This window comes from Bombus bifarius, unplaced genomic scaffold (assembly GCF_011952205.1).
Source record: "Bombus bifarius isolate JDL3187 unplaced genomic scaffold, Bbif_JDL3187 scf7180000007970, whole genome shotgun sequence".
In the NCBI taxonomy this organism is placed as follows: Eukaryota; Metazoa; Arthropoda; class Insecta; order Hymenoptera; family Apidae; genus Bombus; species Bombus bifarius.
In genome coordinates, this window is record NW_022884356.1 from 5,535,675 (window position 1) to 5,552,256 (window position 16,582).

General features: G+C 39.3%; 1 protein-coding gene and 1 long non-coding RNA gene across 4 annotated transcripts; one reads left to right on the plus strand and one right to left on the minus strand.

The window, feature by feature from the left end:
- Nucleotides 1-1,889: 1,889 nt before the first annotated feature.
- LOC117211006 lies at nt 1,890-16,467 on the minus strand. 3 transcript variants are annotated; one of them, XR_004488186.1, is made up of 6 exons: nt 16,383-16,467; nt 8,859-9,012; nt 8,377-8,525; nt 7,934-8,298; nt 3,730-3,830; nt 1,890-3,653 (listed from the first exon to the last, which is right to left on the minus strand). It is a non-coding gene; the product is annotated as an uncharacterized LOC117211006 (long non-coding RNA). The 3 variants fall into 3 exon arrangements; XR_004488185.1 differs by lacking the exon at nt 16,383-16,467 and having other exon boundaries at nt 8,859-10,401; XR_004488187.1 differs by lacking the exon at nt 16,383-16,467 and having other exon boundaries at nt 3,726-3,830; nt 8,859-10,401.
- On the plus strand, nt 10,725-15,969 carry LOC117210999 (zinc finger protein 761-like). The gene is given in 5 exon segments (XM_033454540.1): nt 10,725-10,880; nt 10,883-10,946; nt 12,468-13,959; nt 14,048-14,207; nt 14,264-15,969. Coding segments are annotated over 5 exon segments (2,511 nt in total). The 5' UTR covers nt 10,725-10,739; the 3' UTR covers nt 14,918-15,969.
- Nucleotides 16,468-16,582: the final 115 nt, after the last annotated feature.

Sequence of the window (16,582 nt, forward strand, 5' to 3'; positions counted from 1 at the left end):
AGTTCTCTAATTTATTCAATCGCGTCCTTTCGATCTCCATGCTATTTTTTTACAGGCTAATTAGAAAGAAGCAGATTAACGTGAAACATTATTCGTAGTTAAAAATATGTCAACCACCAATTGTTCCGTCAATCTCCGATATTTATACAATTTCGTAGACAAGAGAATTATCTTGGGGATCGTATTAAATTGCAATTTCTAGAGCTACTTTAACCAGAAAAGAATTCGTGGAAATATGAACGAAGGAAATGTAGACAGAAGAAGGAGAAAAACAAATAGAAATAAAAAGAAGAAGCCAGTTTAACATTGGCATCGCGTGGTTCACATGACTGGTAAACGGCTTCCTCAAACATTCGTGGATTCAAGTTTGTCTTCTCGAGAAGTAAACGATGACAGAACGGATCCTTTGCTCCGTGGATGTGCTCGATCAACCAAGCTCGCAGATCCCGAGTTAAGATCCGCCGCTCTATAACTAACTTGCTATTATAGCGGTTGAAGTGTAATTATCTCGCGATAGTTCAACCGCAAGATATTCCCGTTAACTAGAAGGCAATTTGTGGATACTGGCCATAATCGAATTCCCTCTGTCCTGTATGACAATTGTACTACGTCAAATTAGACGCCTCTCTTTCATTTTCTACCCGGCAGCCTCTTTTCCTTCTACAATTGTAAAACGAGCCATTAGCGCTAGTAAACATTACCGCTGTGAAGAGTTGGCAAACACACGGGCTTTATCGAAAATTTCGTGTACAACGCGGGTCACTATATTTTCGGAAAAGAACAAAGAATTATCTCGAGAGGATTATACACACGTCTTATTCCTCTCGACTCCTAAAATTCAAGCAGAAGTTAAAATTATAATTGAATATCTTTACCACAAAGATCATTTCAAGGTGAAAGTAAAAAAAGAACATTTGTTTCATCACTGAAAATAGATAAAGTAGATAAAACATATATATATATCGCGATTCAAAATCTCACAGTCGCAATGAATCATCTTGTAGACACGATCCAGACCTAAAATATAACCATCTTAACAAAACGTTCCCGAATCGAATCAATGACTAATTATACGTTGGAACAACAACGCGGAGAAAAAGGTTTTGGATCGGACGTCGTTCGTGGGATAACGTATCGATCATCCATCGGAGATCCATTACACCGTGCCAGCTTAGATCCTTCGAACACGGAGAGAGGTCGACGATCGTTTCAAGGGAGGATGGCTTCATGGATTTTGTTGAACGAGTTGAGGTATAGTCGTCGTTCAACTTCTCCTTCTAAGAGCTAATTAATTTTTATAGCTTTGCTCGAGGAGAGAGACCTCGGGTCCACCGTTCGTTTCTTGTTCAGATCCTACGAGGCAATATTAATGGACTGGCCCGTTTGCTTCGCTCATGTTTGCAGATTTCCTGCAGGTCCTCTTTATTTGCGGATCGTCTCGTTGTTACTGCACTGACCCCTCCACGTCCATACGTTGATTGTTCCTCCCTGGTCGATGCACATAATTTAATAGTTTTTACAATTTATAAATTCGTCTAGTCAATGGCAGAAAATGAGAGATATAAAATAATCAAGCGTGGTACAGTACAGACATAGCGCCGTGAAGCATAATACTGGTTTCCATAATGAACATTGTTCTCGTGGGCTGACGGCTGATATCTCATAGCGGTTTTCTTCGAAATTGACATATTCTCCTGGAAAATTTATGGGTAGAAAATCCTGCAAAATTATGAGTTGAGTTATTATTTTGTTGATAGCTTTTATGACTTCATATAAAAATTCCTATACGATAGATTTAATGGAATCGAGGAACGTTTGTTCGATTGATTATACTCTACAAGAAGGGGTCTTTGATCTTCCCGTGAAATTTATAGAAACCATGATTAAAAAATCGAAGCAGTTCCACTATGTGAAGCTCTTCATCGTCCGAGAAAAATAAATAACCGGTCGATCAAGTGGTGCGTCTCCCTCGTAGGTGATTAAGTTTTAGGGTTCCGAGCGGAGAGATTTAAACATGAATTTATCGTAGTAATTATTTGCCGAGGCACGAACATACAAATCAAGCAGGCTCGTTATTATTACACACGATGGCGAATTAATTGCCAAAAGAGTATAGATCGATATGATCGGTGGCAATCGTTTGATTTATGTCGACATCAGATAGCTGACAATGGAATTTGTAGACTCTGATATAACAAAAAATAGAGTGCAAGATTCGATGCGTTGTTTTCTTTGCTTATTCCTCATATTCGTCGTTTTCTTTTTAGGTTCAACGTCTTAAAATTTGACTGCAAAAAGCGTTCTTCCGTAACAGACGAAATTAGCTGAATCAATAACGGATACTCATAACGATAAAGCTGTATCGATTAAAATTATTTTCGTCGAAATTAAAACTCATCCGTACACGCTGAGATTTTATCGAGCACTTGAGTTCTAAATTATTGCAAACAGTGAGTCATTCAAATCTTTAAGTAGTTCCACGGGACCGTAATGCCTATGGAAGCTTATAATGGAAGCATTGTCGGATTTCTAATATAAAATCGTGGCTTATTTTCTGTATTCAACAAAACGCTGTGCGTGCAAATATATGATACCATGGAGGAACGTGTACGAACGCAAATGGATATCCTAAATGGCCAACGGTGGGTGTATACGTGCACGGTTATAATCTATATTGTACCCGCATAGATGTGTCTTTGTCCGTGACCTATACATCAAAAAGATTGGCGTCTTTATTAACAGAGATATCCAGGATTTCTTCTTTTTCCTTTTATTAGTCAAGCTTCGAACTCTTGACGAAAATCAACGACCGTTGCGGTAAACGTCTATCTAATCTCTCGTACGAGCCGTTTCTATAATCATACAGAAAATATTGGGACGTTTGTTAATGTTCGTCAGGTTTAGTTGCATTTTAGATTCAAGACCATCACGCGATACATCAACTTGATTGACTAATGTCGCATCCGAGCAGTTGGTTTTCCCTTGGAAATCGTGAGAAACCGACGCATACAGGAATCTAGCGAAATTTCGATTTACAATAGTTTGCCGAAACTCCCATGTATGTACCAATTTTACAATTCTACTTTAAAAATATTATGTTATACTATATTCCCTGCGAACACCTATTTTGTTATTCGAGCGGATCTTTCAATACTTCATACGCTCGAAAGCAGATTAAAATCGTATTTATCTCCGATTCGTGGTCGTGATCGCGGCCAACGAGAATGAATTAAAACAGAGAACGAAACGTACGGGGAAATGTCGGTAGTAAAACGACGAGGAAATCCCCCTTTCTTGCCCCGTTACCCCTTAGACACTCAGGCCATTCAGGCAGTCGCCGTTTTCCGCGACAATTGCGAGCGCAATGCAATAATTGCATAATTCCCGCCACACTTGCCACTCGGGGCGAAACTGGTCGGTCCATGAGTGGTTGAGCCGCGCGTTCGTAAAAGGGTGTAGCCGCTTCGTAGCCACAGAATTGTAGCTTGTAAGTTGTATCCGCAAGGAGAGCCACCTTTTCTTTCACTCCTCGAACTTTGCCGCTGGAGGATGAATTTTGTGACCGACGTGCGGCTTCGACGAATTTTGTTCCTCCTACTCTCGGGCTATGGGTTAATCGTCAGAGAGTGCTGCAGCATCAGGATGAAGTCGACCTATAGAAAGTATAAAAAGCAAAATATACACATTGTAAAACGGAAAGATAGAAAAATATAAAACATAGTTACCGACGTCGACGAACCTTGAACTTCTTAGTGGACAGTAAGGAATTACAACGAATTCTACTTTTCGTTCGGTCTAACGTGACTGGTCGGTCACTAGCGGTTCTATACCTGAAATTTGTGTGAAAAATTTGTTTCAAAATATCATAAACGCTAAGTCAAATACTATTCAATTATCTATTCATTAGCATCGCTATACCTATGGTATATATACCCATAGTAAGATGAATAGAACAGGCACAATTTACACAGAATAATCTGCGGTTACCCAAAATTATTATGCTGGTAATTATAAGTGAAAATAGCTTGATTTATTGCTGGGGATGGTTATATTTTCTAAGTAACGAGAGGTAACTGTGACGAGGAGGAGGGGACAAAAGGGTCGGGCAGACGAAGAGAGAACAGATAGGCAAGGCTGCAAACCGCTTGACGAAGGAAATAGAATTCAGAGGAGAACTTCCTTCATTTCGACTTTTACCGGCTCTTAGCGAAAGCAACGCTGCGTTGTAACGGGTGACGTTCGCACAAAGGGTGTTAAAGTTTTACGCGGACTATTTCTCTTTTTCATAGATATACGCCTCTAGGGCGATAAAAACTTGTACAGTTTACTGAGATTCGTGTCGTTGCCATTGGAAGAAGGAAAAAATCGTGAAAAAATTAGCAGACGTTATATTCGCCGATATTCTACGTATATTTTGCCGACATTTAAACCATTTATTCCGTCGATGCGTTTGCCTCTACCTAATAACAAATTTCCATTGTATTTCTTAAAAATATTTCAACCTTTTGACAACGTGAAAATCGTCTAGCTTGTAAACACACACAATGAAGCGGTCGTCACGGGAAATTCTTTCGAATTGGTTACGGCGTCGAGTCCCAAAGATTTGTCCGAATGTCGTCGAAGCTTCTTCATGCGGGGGTGGTTTCGTGGAAGAACGACGGGAAAGGAATGGGAATAGGAAAGAAAGCGAACGAAAGGCAGAAGAAATGAACTGGCAATCTCATCAATTCACCAAAAAACAGCCGTAGCGGTATCTACCTGATAATATTTACTGCACATTGAAACGCGACAGAAAGGAAAGCCACGGGTCTTTGTAAGACCAATCGGCCCATTCAAAAGCTGGTATTAGCCAAGCTATTGTCGGAGCGGCGTGAAATCGACATACGAAAAATTTTAAGCGAATCAATATGACGCTACTAATTGCTGTATAGCTTCGAGTCATGCCGGAACGCAATGTTTGGCCCAACCAACGATATCTATTGTTTATTATAAAAACATGCCTCTCTTTGTTGCTGTTCTGTTTCGCATTTTTCTATAGACGCGAAGGATTTGAAACGATTGGAAGATTGCTTCGATACAGAAAGAATTTTAACACATTTAGATTTGTATTTTGATATTTTCAAAATAATTGGTTCGGCTTAAAGCAAGGAGAGTGTCTTCCCTTTAATCAAAGAGCTCGGCTAACTTCAAAGTAGACCGTAAGAAAATCATAGGAAAGCAGCTACTCAAATACAATTTCTAAACGACTCACGAAGAATATGCGAAATTATAATAGAACATTGGTGGTTAAAAATGAGAAAAGCAAAGATACGTGGCAAGTGGATGTTCCTGCACCACCCTCCGGTGAGAAGTGATCACGGAGTGGAACCGGTGATCGGGGAACACGCAGTTCCCCGAGAAGATCATAGAGAAAAGAGGAACTTTACGAGCCGCGTATATGGTGCACACGATCCGGGCTGCGGCACAATTCGCCACTAATTGATTTTACGACATCCGTTATATTGACCGTGAAGATCGTCGACAGAGTTGGTCGAGCTGCAGAGGGTGCAGATGACACCCTGGTGCGAGCCATGCATGACGCCCTTTTTCAGCGGATACACTCGAGGAATCTTCATGTATGAACCCTGATCACGGAGGACGATCTGATCTATAGTCTGTAGCGGCCCTCTGTTCTTTGTCCGCTTAATGTTTCGCTGATAACGGCCGACAGAACGGGCCGAGTTGACCGAGGAACGAGAGCTAAACCGGTTGAATCGAGAACCCATCTGATAATCTGATAATCGGGACCCATATACGGAGACACGACTAAGAAGCATGTGAAAAATACTCTGCTCGTATTTAAGTTTTACATAGAGTGTAGATTGTTTAAAAGCATCGACTAAGAAAGAGTATGTATATGAAAATTAGTTTAATGCCACTTTGGATTTTTTAAGTCGAGTTAACGTAAGAACAATACTGAATTTAAAGAAGGGGTTCAGGAGAAAACTGTCTTTGAATCACCCTGTATATTATTAATAAATAAACGGTGAAACTATAAATTAAATTATAAAATTGAGTCGATTTATTTGGTGTTCGTTTTTTTTTTCGATGGAGCATTAACTATATATAATGAAAGATCGGGAACTTAATTGGTACAGTCGATGAATAAATATGGAAAAAGCGATAAAAAGCAATCGGAGAAACCAGTCGTGGATACAGGTCGTAGCCTCAATTCTCGTTCGATGGCATTAGTTGCCCATAGAAGAACAGAGAATCCCCTTGGCCTCCAATAGGATCGAGACGGGATCTCAAAAGGAGGCAAGATAGGAACGAAGGAAAGTCATCTCTCGCTCTCTACTGCTCCATCGCTATCTCTCACTCCAATGGACAATGAGACAATGGAGTGACGTTTGCGAGACGTGATAGCAGTCGGATTAATTCTCGATCGATTCGAAGGGAGCCGGTTCTCCGCTTTGAGAATTCGTACTTTCCCGACAAATACGCAACCGGTTAACTGTTTGACTTGACACTACAAACCACGTGCCTTCAAATCGTACCAAAATAATTCTAGAAAATATGCTTACAAAGAAAATGCTCAAATTCTTCGATCGGTCCTCGTTTAAAGTCTTTTATGCCATGCCTAATACACAATTTCTGAACCATGAAACTTTAATATACCCTATATAAATAAAAATACTACATTGACACGTGCGTGCAAAAAGGCTGACTATATCGACGATCAAATTATTGTTATCATAACCATCTGCTCGTCGCTTTTACAAGCTTAAAAGCTAACGCTGCCGGTCGTCAGATCAAAGGAGGCCGACGCTTCCGCTCCCGAGAATGGAAAACATAACCCGAAATTCCCTAGCGAATACATTCGAAAGTGAGCAGTGAACTGATCGGCAAAGTACCCCGGAGACCGCTCAGAATTTTATATGAAGGAGAACAAAGAGTTCTGCTCAAGAGTTCAGTCCTGTAAATACATATATTCGGTTCAGTATCGCAGAGAATGTCGTTGCACCGGTCTTTTGGGAATTCAAATATGCGATGCATCTACGATCCAAGACACGGATTGGAGATCAAAAGGTTGTATCGGTTTGCAGAGTCCAATAAACGTTTCACGTTCCTCTCGTCGAATGTTTGATTCCTATAAGACGATAATAGTAATTTAGTTCGATCAATCTTTGTCTTATCTAGAATAATATAATATCTAATATGTAAGAAGTCGTGTTTTTATCGAATCAACCATATATCCTATCGTGTTTGTTTCCTATCGCCTCGTGCAAAACGCGTATTGGACAGGGTGCATCGTTTTCGACCACTGAACGCATGAATTGTTGTCACACGAGTTGATTTCAGGGTGGCTCGAAAATCGATGAACTTCTGGCAGGTCGTACGACTAATCGTGATCGATGAACCGGCACGCAGCGGCACGTGACTGGTGATCTATCGCGTGGAAACGATTGATCGCGATATATGGACGCGGAGACATTTCGCCCTTTCGTTGGACATCATTTTTTTTAATACCTCGTTTTAGATCTCGTCCTACCATGCACTCGTTTCAAACTTAGTTTCACTTGTCATTGCAAAAAGTGAAAGAAAAAGGGTGAGAAACAGTGAACAGATACAGTCGAAAATCACTTTTGACTGATCCTAAAAGCTAGACGAATTAGGGCAAGAATGCAGGATAACTAATTGCCCCATAGCGTAAGTCTCATAGACACGCATACCGATACATTCATTTTTAGGCAAACCCATGGCCCCAAATGGCGTTCCATGGTCAGATAGAAATCTCGAAATTATAGCTCGACTATATAGATGTTCTCAGCGACAGAGGAGCTCGTTAGTGACTGAGAGTATCGATGACCCTCGTTAGGTAATCATCTTTTAATTAAGCCAAGAAAAAAAGACGCCGCTGATACATAGTCTGCAACCACAAAACTCTAATTACCTTGCTCTACCGGTTTAACAGGCAGCTTTGTGTCTTCGAATGGGGGCTGACATACAACTTGACGCACTCTAATCTCACGGTTAACTCCTGTGTCAGGTGCATTTCATGTGGTGATGATGTCGGAACTATTCTTCTAATCTACATTTCTTTTGTAATCGCTAACGCCTCAGTTTTTCTAAACAATGACAGAAGTAGCATGTGTCTTCAAAGCAACCATGTGTTTATGTTTATATGTCACGCTCGTTGCTTACAGATGATGAGACGTAATCGTATAAAGTTATGTTATGAATAAGTATTAGAACTCGCATAACTTCTTTATTATCGCAACTGTGATTAGTAGTCTTGCATTTCAAAGTATGTACATTCTAAAAAAACATCAGTTAAGAAACTTTTGCTACCTTCTTACAACGGAATTAATTAAGACGTTGAAAAGTAAATCTCACCATATCGTTTGTTTATTTCCTCACTCTATCTCTTATCTTCTTGCTGCACGTTTGTTCCTTTGTTTCGAAGGCGGAAAGCGCAAAGCACTGTCTCGTGCATATTCGCGATGTCCGTTCACTTTGACGTCGTTCACAGTCCGGGAAGTGACCTTGAGTGACAAATTGATTTCGAACGGACTAAGGTATATAACTCCTTTAGATTTAGTCTAGTCTATCGAGTACCTCTGTGAACCTGCTACTTTTACATCTATTTTACTGGTAAGACCCATCGAAATAACGATAAAATAAATTTTATTTTATTTATTCGAATAAGAATAAAAATAAAATAATATGGTATCGTATTTCCCATTTCCTCTGATGACTTTTATCTAACGATAATGATCACCGATTATTATTATTCTAAGGAAAATTGAAACTGTTATTGAAAAAGCTACAGTGTATATCGTAGTATAATTGATATATATATAGAGATCGCAACTGACCTGCAGAGGATGGGATTTGCACTACGAAGGGATGGTCGACGAACGGTTGTTTGACGGTACCACCCCCACACCGAAGCATGGCAAACCTGGTATCGCATTCACGGTCCACTGCTTCAGGATTCGGGTCTCCACCCTGTCTCTACGCTCGTGTTTCCTCGTGAAAAAAGAAAAGAGAGAGGTGGAGAGAAGGGAGAGAGAAAGGAGAGAGAGAGATGATACGGTAAAGGCTACCCATCGTTGGCGATCTGTAACCCTCGATCGTCGGATCTGAACATATCTCACGACGAAACATACTTAACAGATGGTTAGGTGAACAACGCATTTGTCTTACAAATTGCAGCATCGAAACGTCTTCACGGCTTCTACCACGAAAATTGTTCATCCAACTGTTCTGTATCCGAGAAAATTTATGGAAAAAATTTATTTTCTACCTGGAGAATAGTTTTTCGATTACTACTGTTGGAATCGATTGTGCCGCGAAGAAATTTGAGAAGTTCGTCTTTGACAATGTAGTTTCAACTAAGTTAATCTAGAAACGTTGACTTAATTATTACATTACGTATTGCAATACAAGTAACAGAGTACCAGCGAACGTGATTGCTCTTCATAAGAATATATTGACTTTCGTATACTTAAAGAGAGTTTATAGAAAATTCTATCCGAGAGTACCATCGAATAATCGTAAATCCTGAACCATCTTGCGTCTGTTCGACGAGAAATCTATGTTGCGAACGGATCGTGAATCCATGAACATAACGCAATCACCTCACGCATCCGTCTTATTCCAAGATCAAGTCACGTGTGAGACTGCATGGTAATCAGCTGACACGGACCGTGCACAAAAAGAGTAGGTGATTTTAATAGAGAACAAACAGGATAAAGTGATGCAATTTCCCTCTCTCGATATTTATAAAACGTATATACTTACAAAGAAAATCAAGAATTTTTCTTTTTTGATAGTTTGTCCAATATTGCTCCATCGAAATGCAACAATATTCTCTCTTTACTCTGTAAAGTTATCTATCAGTAGAGGACATAAGTCGTGGTCGCGTGGTAAGAAACGGCTGGGCGATATACATAGCAGGTGCGCGTGCAGACAGCTCGAGGCGTTTACCAGTTAACCAAGGGGTGGGCAAACTTTTTTCTGAAAGGGTGGAATAAGAAGCTGCGGGATTTACTGTGCCAAAAAGGGGTCACGCTATGCTAAAGCGAACGCGCAGGTCTTTTTAATCATCTTGTCAGGCTGGTATAATCCGTGCAAATCGTTCGTAAAAATTCTCACTACTTTCTGGCAGATAAAACTACTGTAACTGCAACAGGCATAACTTCTGAAACATGAAGATGGCTAACGTTGACTGTTCCGTGAAAATGTCTTAAATAGATATCGTATATATCGTAAAAAATATTTTCTTTCTCAGGAGTATTTAAAATTCATACTTACCATTTCATTTGTGTTACAGTAATATATTATCCTATATAAATTAACGAGGATGAACTATCTTAACTGTCTACTCAAAGAATGTCTTTGGAACAAAAATTTCACTGAAATGTTATAAAAAAATTAATCTTTAAAATATTCATCTCTCTAATTATTAATTAACGAAAGAAATATTTCACGTACATCAATTAAGTGAAATTGTTTGTCTATATATTTACCAATTTACAAAAATATCCATGATGTTTTAGGGACAATATTAAGAAGTGATTGCAAAAAAATAAAGCACCGTAATCGACACTAATTAGAGATAAACGAGCATAGAAGTGAATAAACGTTGAAGATGTGCTTGGCGCCTGAGTGTGAAGATGAGTAAAAGTTTGTAAAGATAGCACTTAATCCAACGTGTTACGTCTAACACAGAGAGAAAGAGATAGAAGAAGAAAATGAATGGACGTGGCTGTAAGATTCTCATTCCGCCAACACGCACTGGCTTTTTGCCAAGTCGTGAGCGCGAGCCATTAACGTGCGGGATTGCTTATCAGTTGCTGAGTCCGCGTTATTGCGTCGACGATGACCAACCGAGCGGCGGGCGACGCTGTTTCTGTCCCCGTGCCACCTAGATGCCCCCACGTTTCATAACTCGCCAGATATCAGCTATAAGCTATAAATGACGAAAGCGATCACGTTCACAAGAACCTACGTCCGTGATATTGACCTCACATCGATTATGGAACTATTTGCGTGCATAGCGAAAAATTACCGCACAAAAATCATCCTTCCTTTTGTTTGTAAGCTGATTGTTTAGAAAACGCTTCAGGAAATCTCTTACGATACAATATACTAAAACAATGGTACATAAAACATTACGAATGAAGTACATTATAAATGCAATTTATAATGATTTTTATCGGAGTAACAATTTTTAGTTATATATACTTAACTTTGTATGTGATACCCGAAGTTTGATATTTAATAACATTATCAGTATACGGAAAAATGAATTTAAAAAAGTGAATAATGGTTATATCTATTATATGATAATTATTTTCACACGTGGAAAGTAGTTATAGTGTAATTAGCGTTGTTGACACTCGATGTAATCACCTCATACTTGTTTTCCCCTTTACATCCTGAAGTAGATAATTGATTACTACGAAACCTATAATTATGGGTTATCGCTATGTTAAAATAGACCTTTCACTTTCCACTTGTAGCTATAGTAATTGCACATAGAAATTTTATAATGAAACATCGTCATATGAAAAAATTTCAATATAACATTTTGTCAAGAGACGAACGAGTAATAAAAAGATTGTTGGAAAGAAGAGTAATAACTTGTAACCTGTGAACATTTAAATATGGTGGAAGAAATCGCGTCGGCGGTACAGTGTTGCCAGTACGGAAGTACTCGATGACGCTATGCCAGGTTTGCTCCCTCCAAAACCGCGCGTGCATTGGCAGCATTGTTTTTTGGTAGTTTACAAATAAAATGGCCGATATATGAGGCTATTTTGTATGGACAATAAAATATGCAATTCTGTAAAATTAATGACCATCGGCCGCTCGTGTATGTATGTCAAAGTATAGGTTCAGTGCCGCGAAATACGAGAAAAGAAGGTGAAGTGTAAGTGAGCGTGTGGGAGTGCCGTGAGAGGAAGGTGGAGGTTGTCTTTCAAGACCCGTGGACGCCGCGGGCCCGAACACCGAAACGAAGAATAACTTACGAACTCAAATATATTGAAAAATCAACCGACCACTATATCTTTTTCATTGGCGCGCGGTGGCGCGGTGACAACAATACGAGAACGGCTCTAGATTTACGGAACCTGGTTTACAGCGCACAGGCCCCCTCTGCCGCCTGCTCTAATTCTTCAGGCACTCTCGCCTCACCTAAACACTGTGTGTTCCTAAGTCTGACAAAGCAACACTTGGGAACACACCAAGCATTTGTTATACTTTATGTGACAGATGACATACACATGGTGTTAATCACCTTCCATATTTTATTTTATGAATCTTGATTATCCATAAGCTGTCTATTAATATCAAAGGATCAAATATAGTAACTTAGAGCCGCTTCAGGCAGATATGATTCTCAATTTTGAAACCCACAGCTGAGATACTGGAGTGTGACGGGTACGTTTATTTAGAACCTTTCAAAATATTTCCCGCCGACCAGTTTGTTGTAGTGGAAAGAAATGGTGCTGACAATACGTTGACAGAGACGGAGGGGCCCACGAGCAGTGCGTCCAGCCAGCCCACCCCCTCCGTTACTCCTCTGTCAAACATGTGCACCACTCCTGGCAACGTAGGCACAGGATTTGGGTATGCTTGGTCCTTTGGTGGACCTGGAGCAGAAACCCGAGAAAATGCACAGGGTGAACTTACTACAAATATTAGTTATGCTGTGAATAATAATCAGGACCAAGGATCCAGCCAAAAGATACAGATCGACATTAAACCAACTAAAGTTGCCAATAGTACACATCGTAGACCCATGTTCACTATGAATGAAACTTGTCAACAGACTCCGACAACGCATCATACAGCTGGAGCTCATAATCAAACACACGGCACACATGTTCGTACTAAGAAACATCACGACGTATTTTCATTAACATGCGACAAGGGAGGTTGTAATTGTGATGCTGCACATGCAACACCTCCACCATCTCTTTTTTCAAATACTTTAGTTTTTACTACAGCTGATAAACACGCTATGAGTAAGCATTTCATGACACCTCTTGGACCACTACAGCTCACAGCAGAAGAGTGTAATGAAATTTTAATGAAAAGAGCAGCAGCTGCTTCAAACCAAGCTAATGTTAATAATGTGGCAACGAGCCAGACAGATAGTACGGCTCACTTTGGGCATGTTTTAACGCATGTGAACACTACACAAATCGAAACAAAGGTCAAGCAACAACAAGATATGGGAAGTCAGGTCAGAGTACCAAAAGAAAGACCGTATTCTTGTTCAGAATGCGGGAAGTCATTTCTTCTAAAACATCACCTTACAACACATGCAAGGGTACATACAGGAGAACGACCTCATGTTTGCGTTCATTGTGGTAAAAGTTTTGCACACAAACACTGTCTTCATACCCACCTTCTCCTTCACAGTGCGGACCGACCATACCAATGCAGAGAATGTAAAAAGTCTTTTACACTAAAACACCACCTTGTAACGCACACACGAGTACATACGAGAGATCGTCCATTTGTTTGTCAAGAGTGTGGAAGATCATTTCCTTTAAAACGTCATTTAGTGACACATAGTAAATTCCACTCAGGGGAGAGACCTTTTGTTTGCGAAGAATGTGGAGAATCATTTTCTCAAAAGGATCACCTAACAATGCATTCGCGCTTCCATGGCAGTTTACATCCATTTGTTTGTCACGACTGTGGAGCAACCTTCCAGAGAAAGTTTGAGTTAGTGAATCATGGTCGTTTGCATGGCAGAGTTCCACATTCGTGTACTGTTTGTGGGAAAGAATTTCTTCAAAAGAGAACACTACTAGCACACATGCGCTTACATACAGGAGAAACTCCATTTGCTTGTACTGTTTGTGGAGAAGCATTTCCTCGAAAAACAGACCTGGTAACCCATTCGAAGATACATAACAATAATACGAACACAGACGAAAAATCTCTTATGTGCAGGTAAACAATAATTTCAATAACATATAGTTTAAATGTGTATGTCTGTCTATATTAAAATCTTCTGCATATGTTAAATTTAATGTTTCAGGGAATGTGGATTGGACTTCTCAAACCGGGAAGCTCTTACCCTGCACTTAAGGTTACATTCTGGTGATCGTACTCTTGTAACAGATCTCTGTGGGTTAGCAGCTGCTTTCCAACAAACTCCTGGACACTTCCTTACACCCAACACTTCTGGAACTCATCAGGTATTATCAACATTAGCATAATATACGAAATGCGTATACAATCAAAGGATTTACAGATGAATGGACCCATCGGAAATCCCGGTGTCAGCCATATGCATGGTGCAACACAAACATCACCACCTGTAGGAACAGGCCCGAAACCAAAACCACACGTATGTCCCGATTGCGGTCGTGGATTCGCGCAGAAACATGGCCTGTCTCAACATCAAAGACGTCATACGGATGGTAGCTGCCATATAAGATCACACGTGTGCGATAAATGTGGAAAAGCGTTTTATCAGAAGAATCATTTGTTATTACATCAACGCCAACACATGGATCCCCCGCCCAGCATACTTCGGCAACAACAGAGACAAGCTGCACAAGCTGCTGCTCAACAAGCACAACAACAACAACAGCAGCAGCAGCAACAACAACAGCAGCAGCAGCAGCAACAGGTACAGCAGCAACAAGTGCAACAACAAGTGCAACAACAACAAGTGCAGCAACAGCAAGTGCAACAAGTGCAACAGCAGCAGCAGCAGCAACCTCAACAGCAACAAACAACGTGCACTGTAGATACAAAAACAATACAGCTTCAAGCAATACAACAAGTGCAACAACAAGTTCAACAACAGGTACAACAGCAGGTACAGCAACAGCAACAGCAACAACAACAACAAGCGTGCTCTGTGGACACTAAAGCAATACAGTTAAATGTCACTATGTGAGACGATATAGAAAGTGGGGATTGGTCGATCCCTGGAACAATAGCACTCCCAAATGCGCACCCTGCTGCCACCCTCTGCACGCACTTCTCTTGTACTAACATTACACGTTAGATATATTTATTATCTCTAGAATCGAATACGAAATAACCAATTTTATTACAAGAGTATATATACAAAGTATACATATTATATTCTAAATATGTAAGGCTTGTAACAAGAAAATAAAAATAACCATATATTAGTGTTTTACATATACTTTATATATCATTTACTCTAGATATGTAAAATGATACTAAACAAATTAGTTGCCTTAATGAGACGAAGAATTTTAATGAATATATTAACTATTGTTTGGTGAACTTTTTTTCATTTACTTTTAATTAGTAGGACGTCACTTTATAAGAAAATACATATTGAATAAACAAACGTAAAAAATAAGTTTTTTATGTACTACTGCTTTGTTGTTATCCTTCATGCTGCGCTTGTATGGTGAAAGTCGAGAGAAATGTTGATCGTGTGAATGATCAGTAAAAAATAAATATGTAGAATGTATCAAGAAAGAGGGAGAGGGTGGCAGACATAGCGCATTTATGGAGCATTTAAAATTGTAGGTCTGCCCGAAAAAAAAGAGATGAATGGTGTCTTTAAACGTATTTTTTACGTTATAGCAATTCGCGAAATTTGTTTAACAAATTCTAGAGAATTAAGAGCGCAAGAGCATTACGAAAATTTATATTCCATTAAATGGATAGTTATTAACTTTATTAATTCGAAGGATTCGAATAAAGTTCGAATCGTTAAAATTGTTTTGTTTTTATATGATTGATAGCGTTTTCATTTCTTGAACTTCCGTACTTTCTTATGTTCTCGACTTCGACTTTTTTACTTTATAATACTAAGATATGTGTGAAAGCCATTCACATATTCTTACAAAAAAACATCCAGCATAGTAAACTTTTGTAATAGTTTTGTCAGAGATATGTAATAGCTAATAGAATTGCGCAAAGAAATGAAAGAAGTAATAAAGGTAGCTTTCCTACATAGTTTTAACATACATATATATTTTTTCCAGACAGATAACAAACATGCAATGCGTTTTTTCGTGATTTTACACGAAAGTGAAACACGACCTAAATTAGAATCACATTTTTAAATGGAAGAAAAAAAGGAGAAAAATTGTTAAACGATGAAATATTGTAAAACGAGCTTTAATGTGCCTTTTTTCAAGCTCGCGATTAAAGTACCTTTCCTTCTTCTGCATTCCTGTTTCTATTCGCATACGATACAGATTGTCTTGTGAAAGTAAACGTTTTGCCCACGCGCATGAAAATATATGGGCTACACGAAACAATCAGTATTCATATTTTTTTCAAACTATGAAAATACGAGCATGTAGTACATCTATGCGATTAAAATTTTCATTCGTTTCATTTGTGCAATATATAAGTTTATTCAAGTTACTTACAGTCACACACGAATCAAACGCTTCGAATGCTGCGGTACTTCACTTGTTTACTCATTTGAACATCCTGAAATCTCCCGCGTTTCATTTGGTAATGTAATAAAAAATAGAAGATAGGTAACACGCATTTGTTCATAAGCGATATCTGGCGGTGATGTCCGGAGATAGACGAACGCAAATAGCGCATGCGCATAGGTCATCGT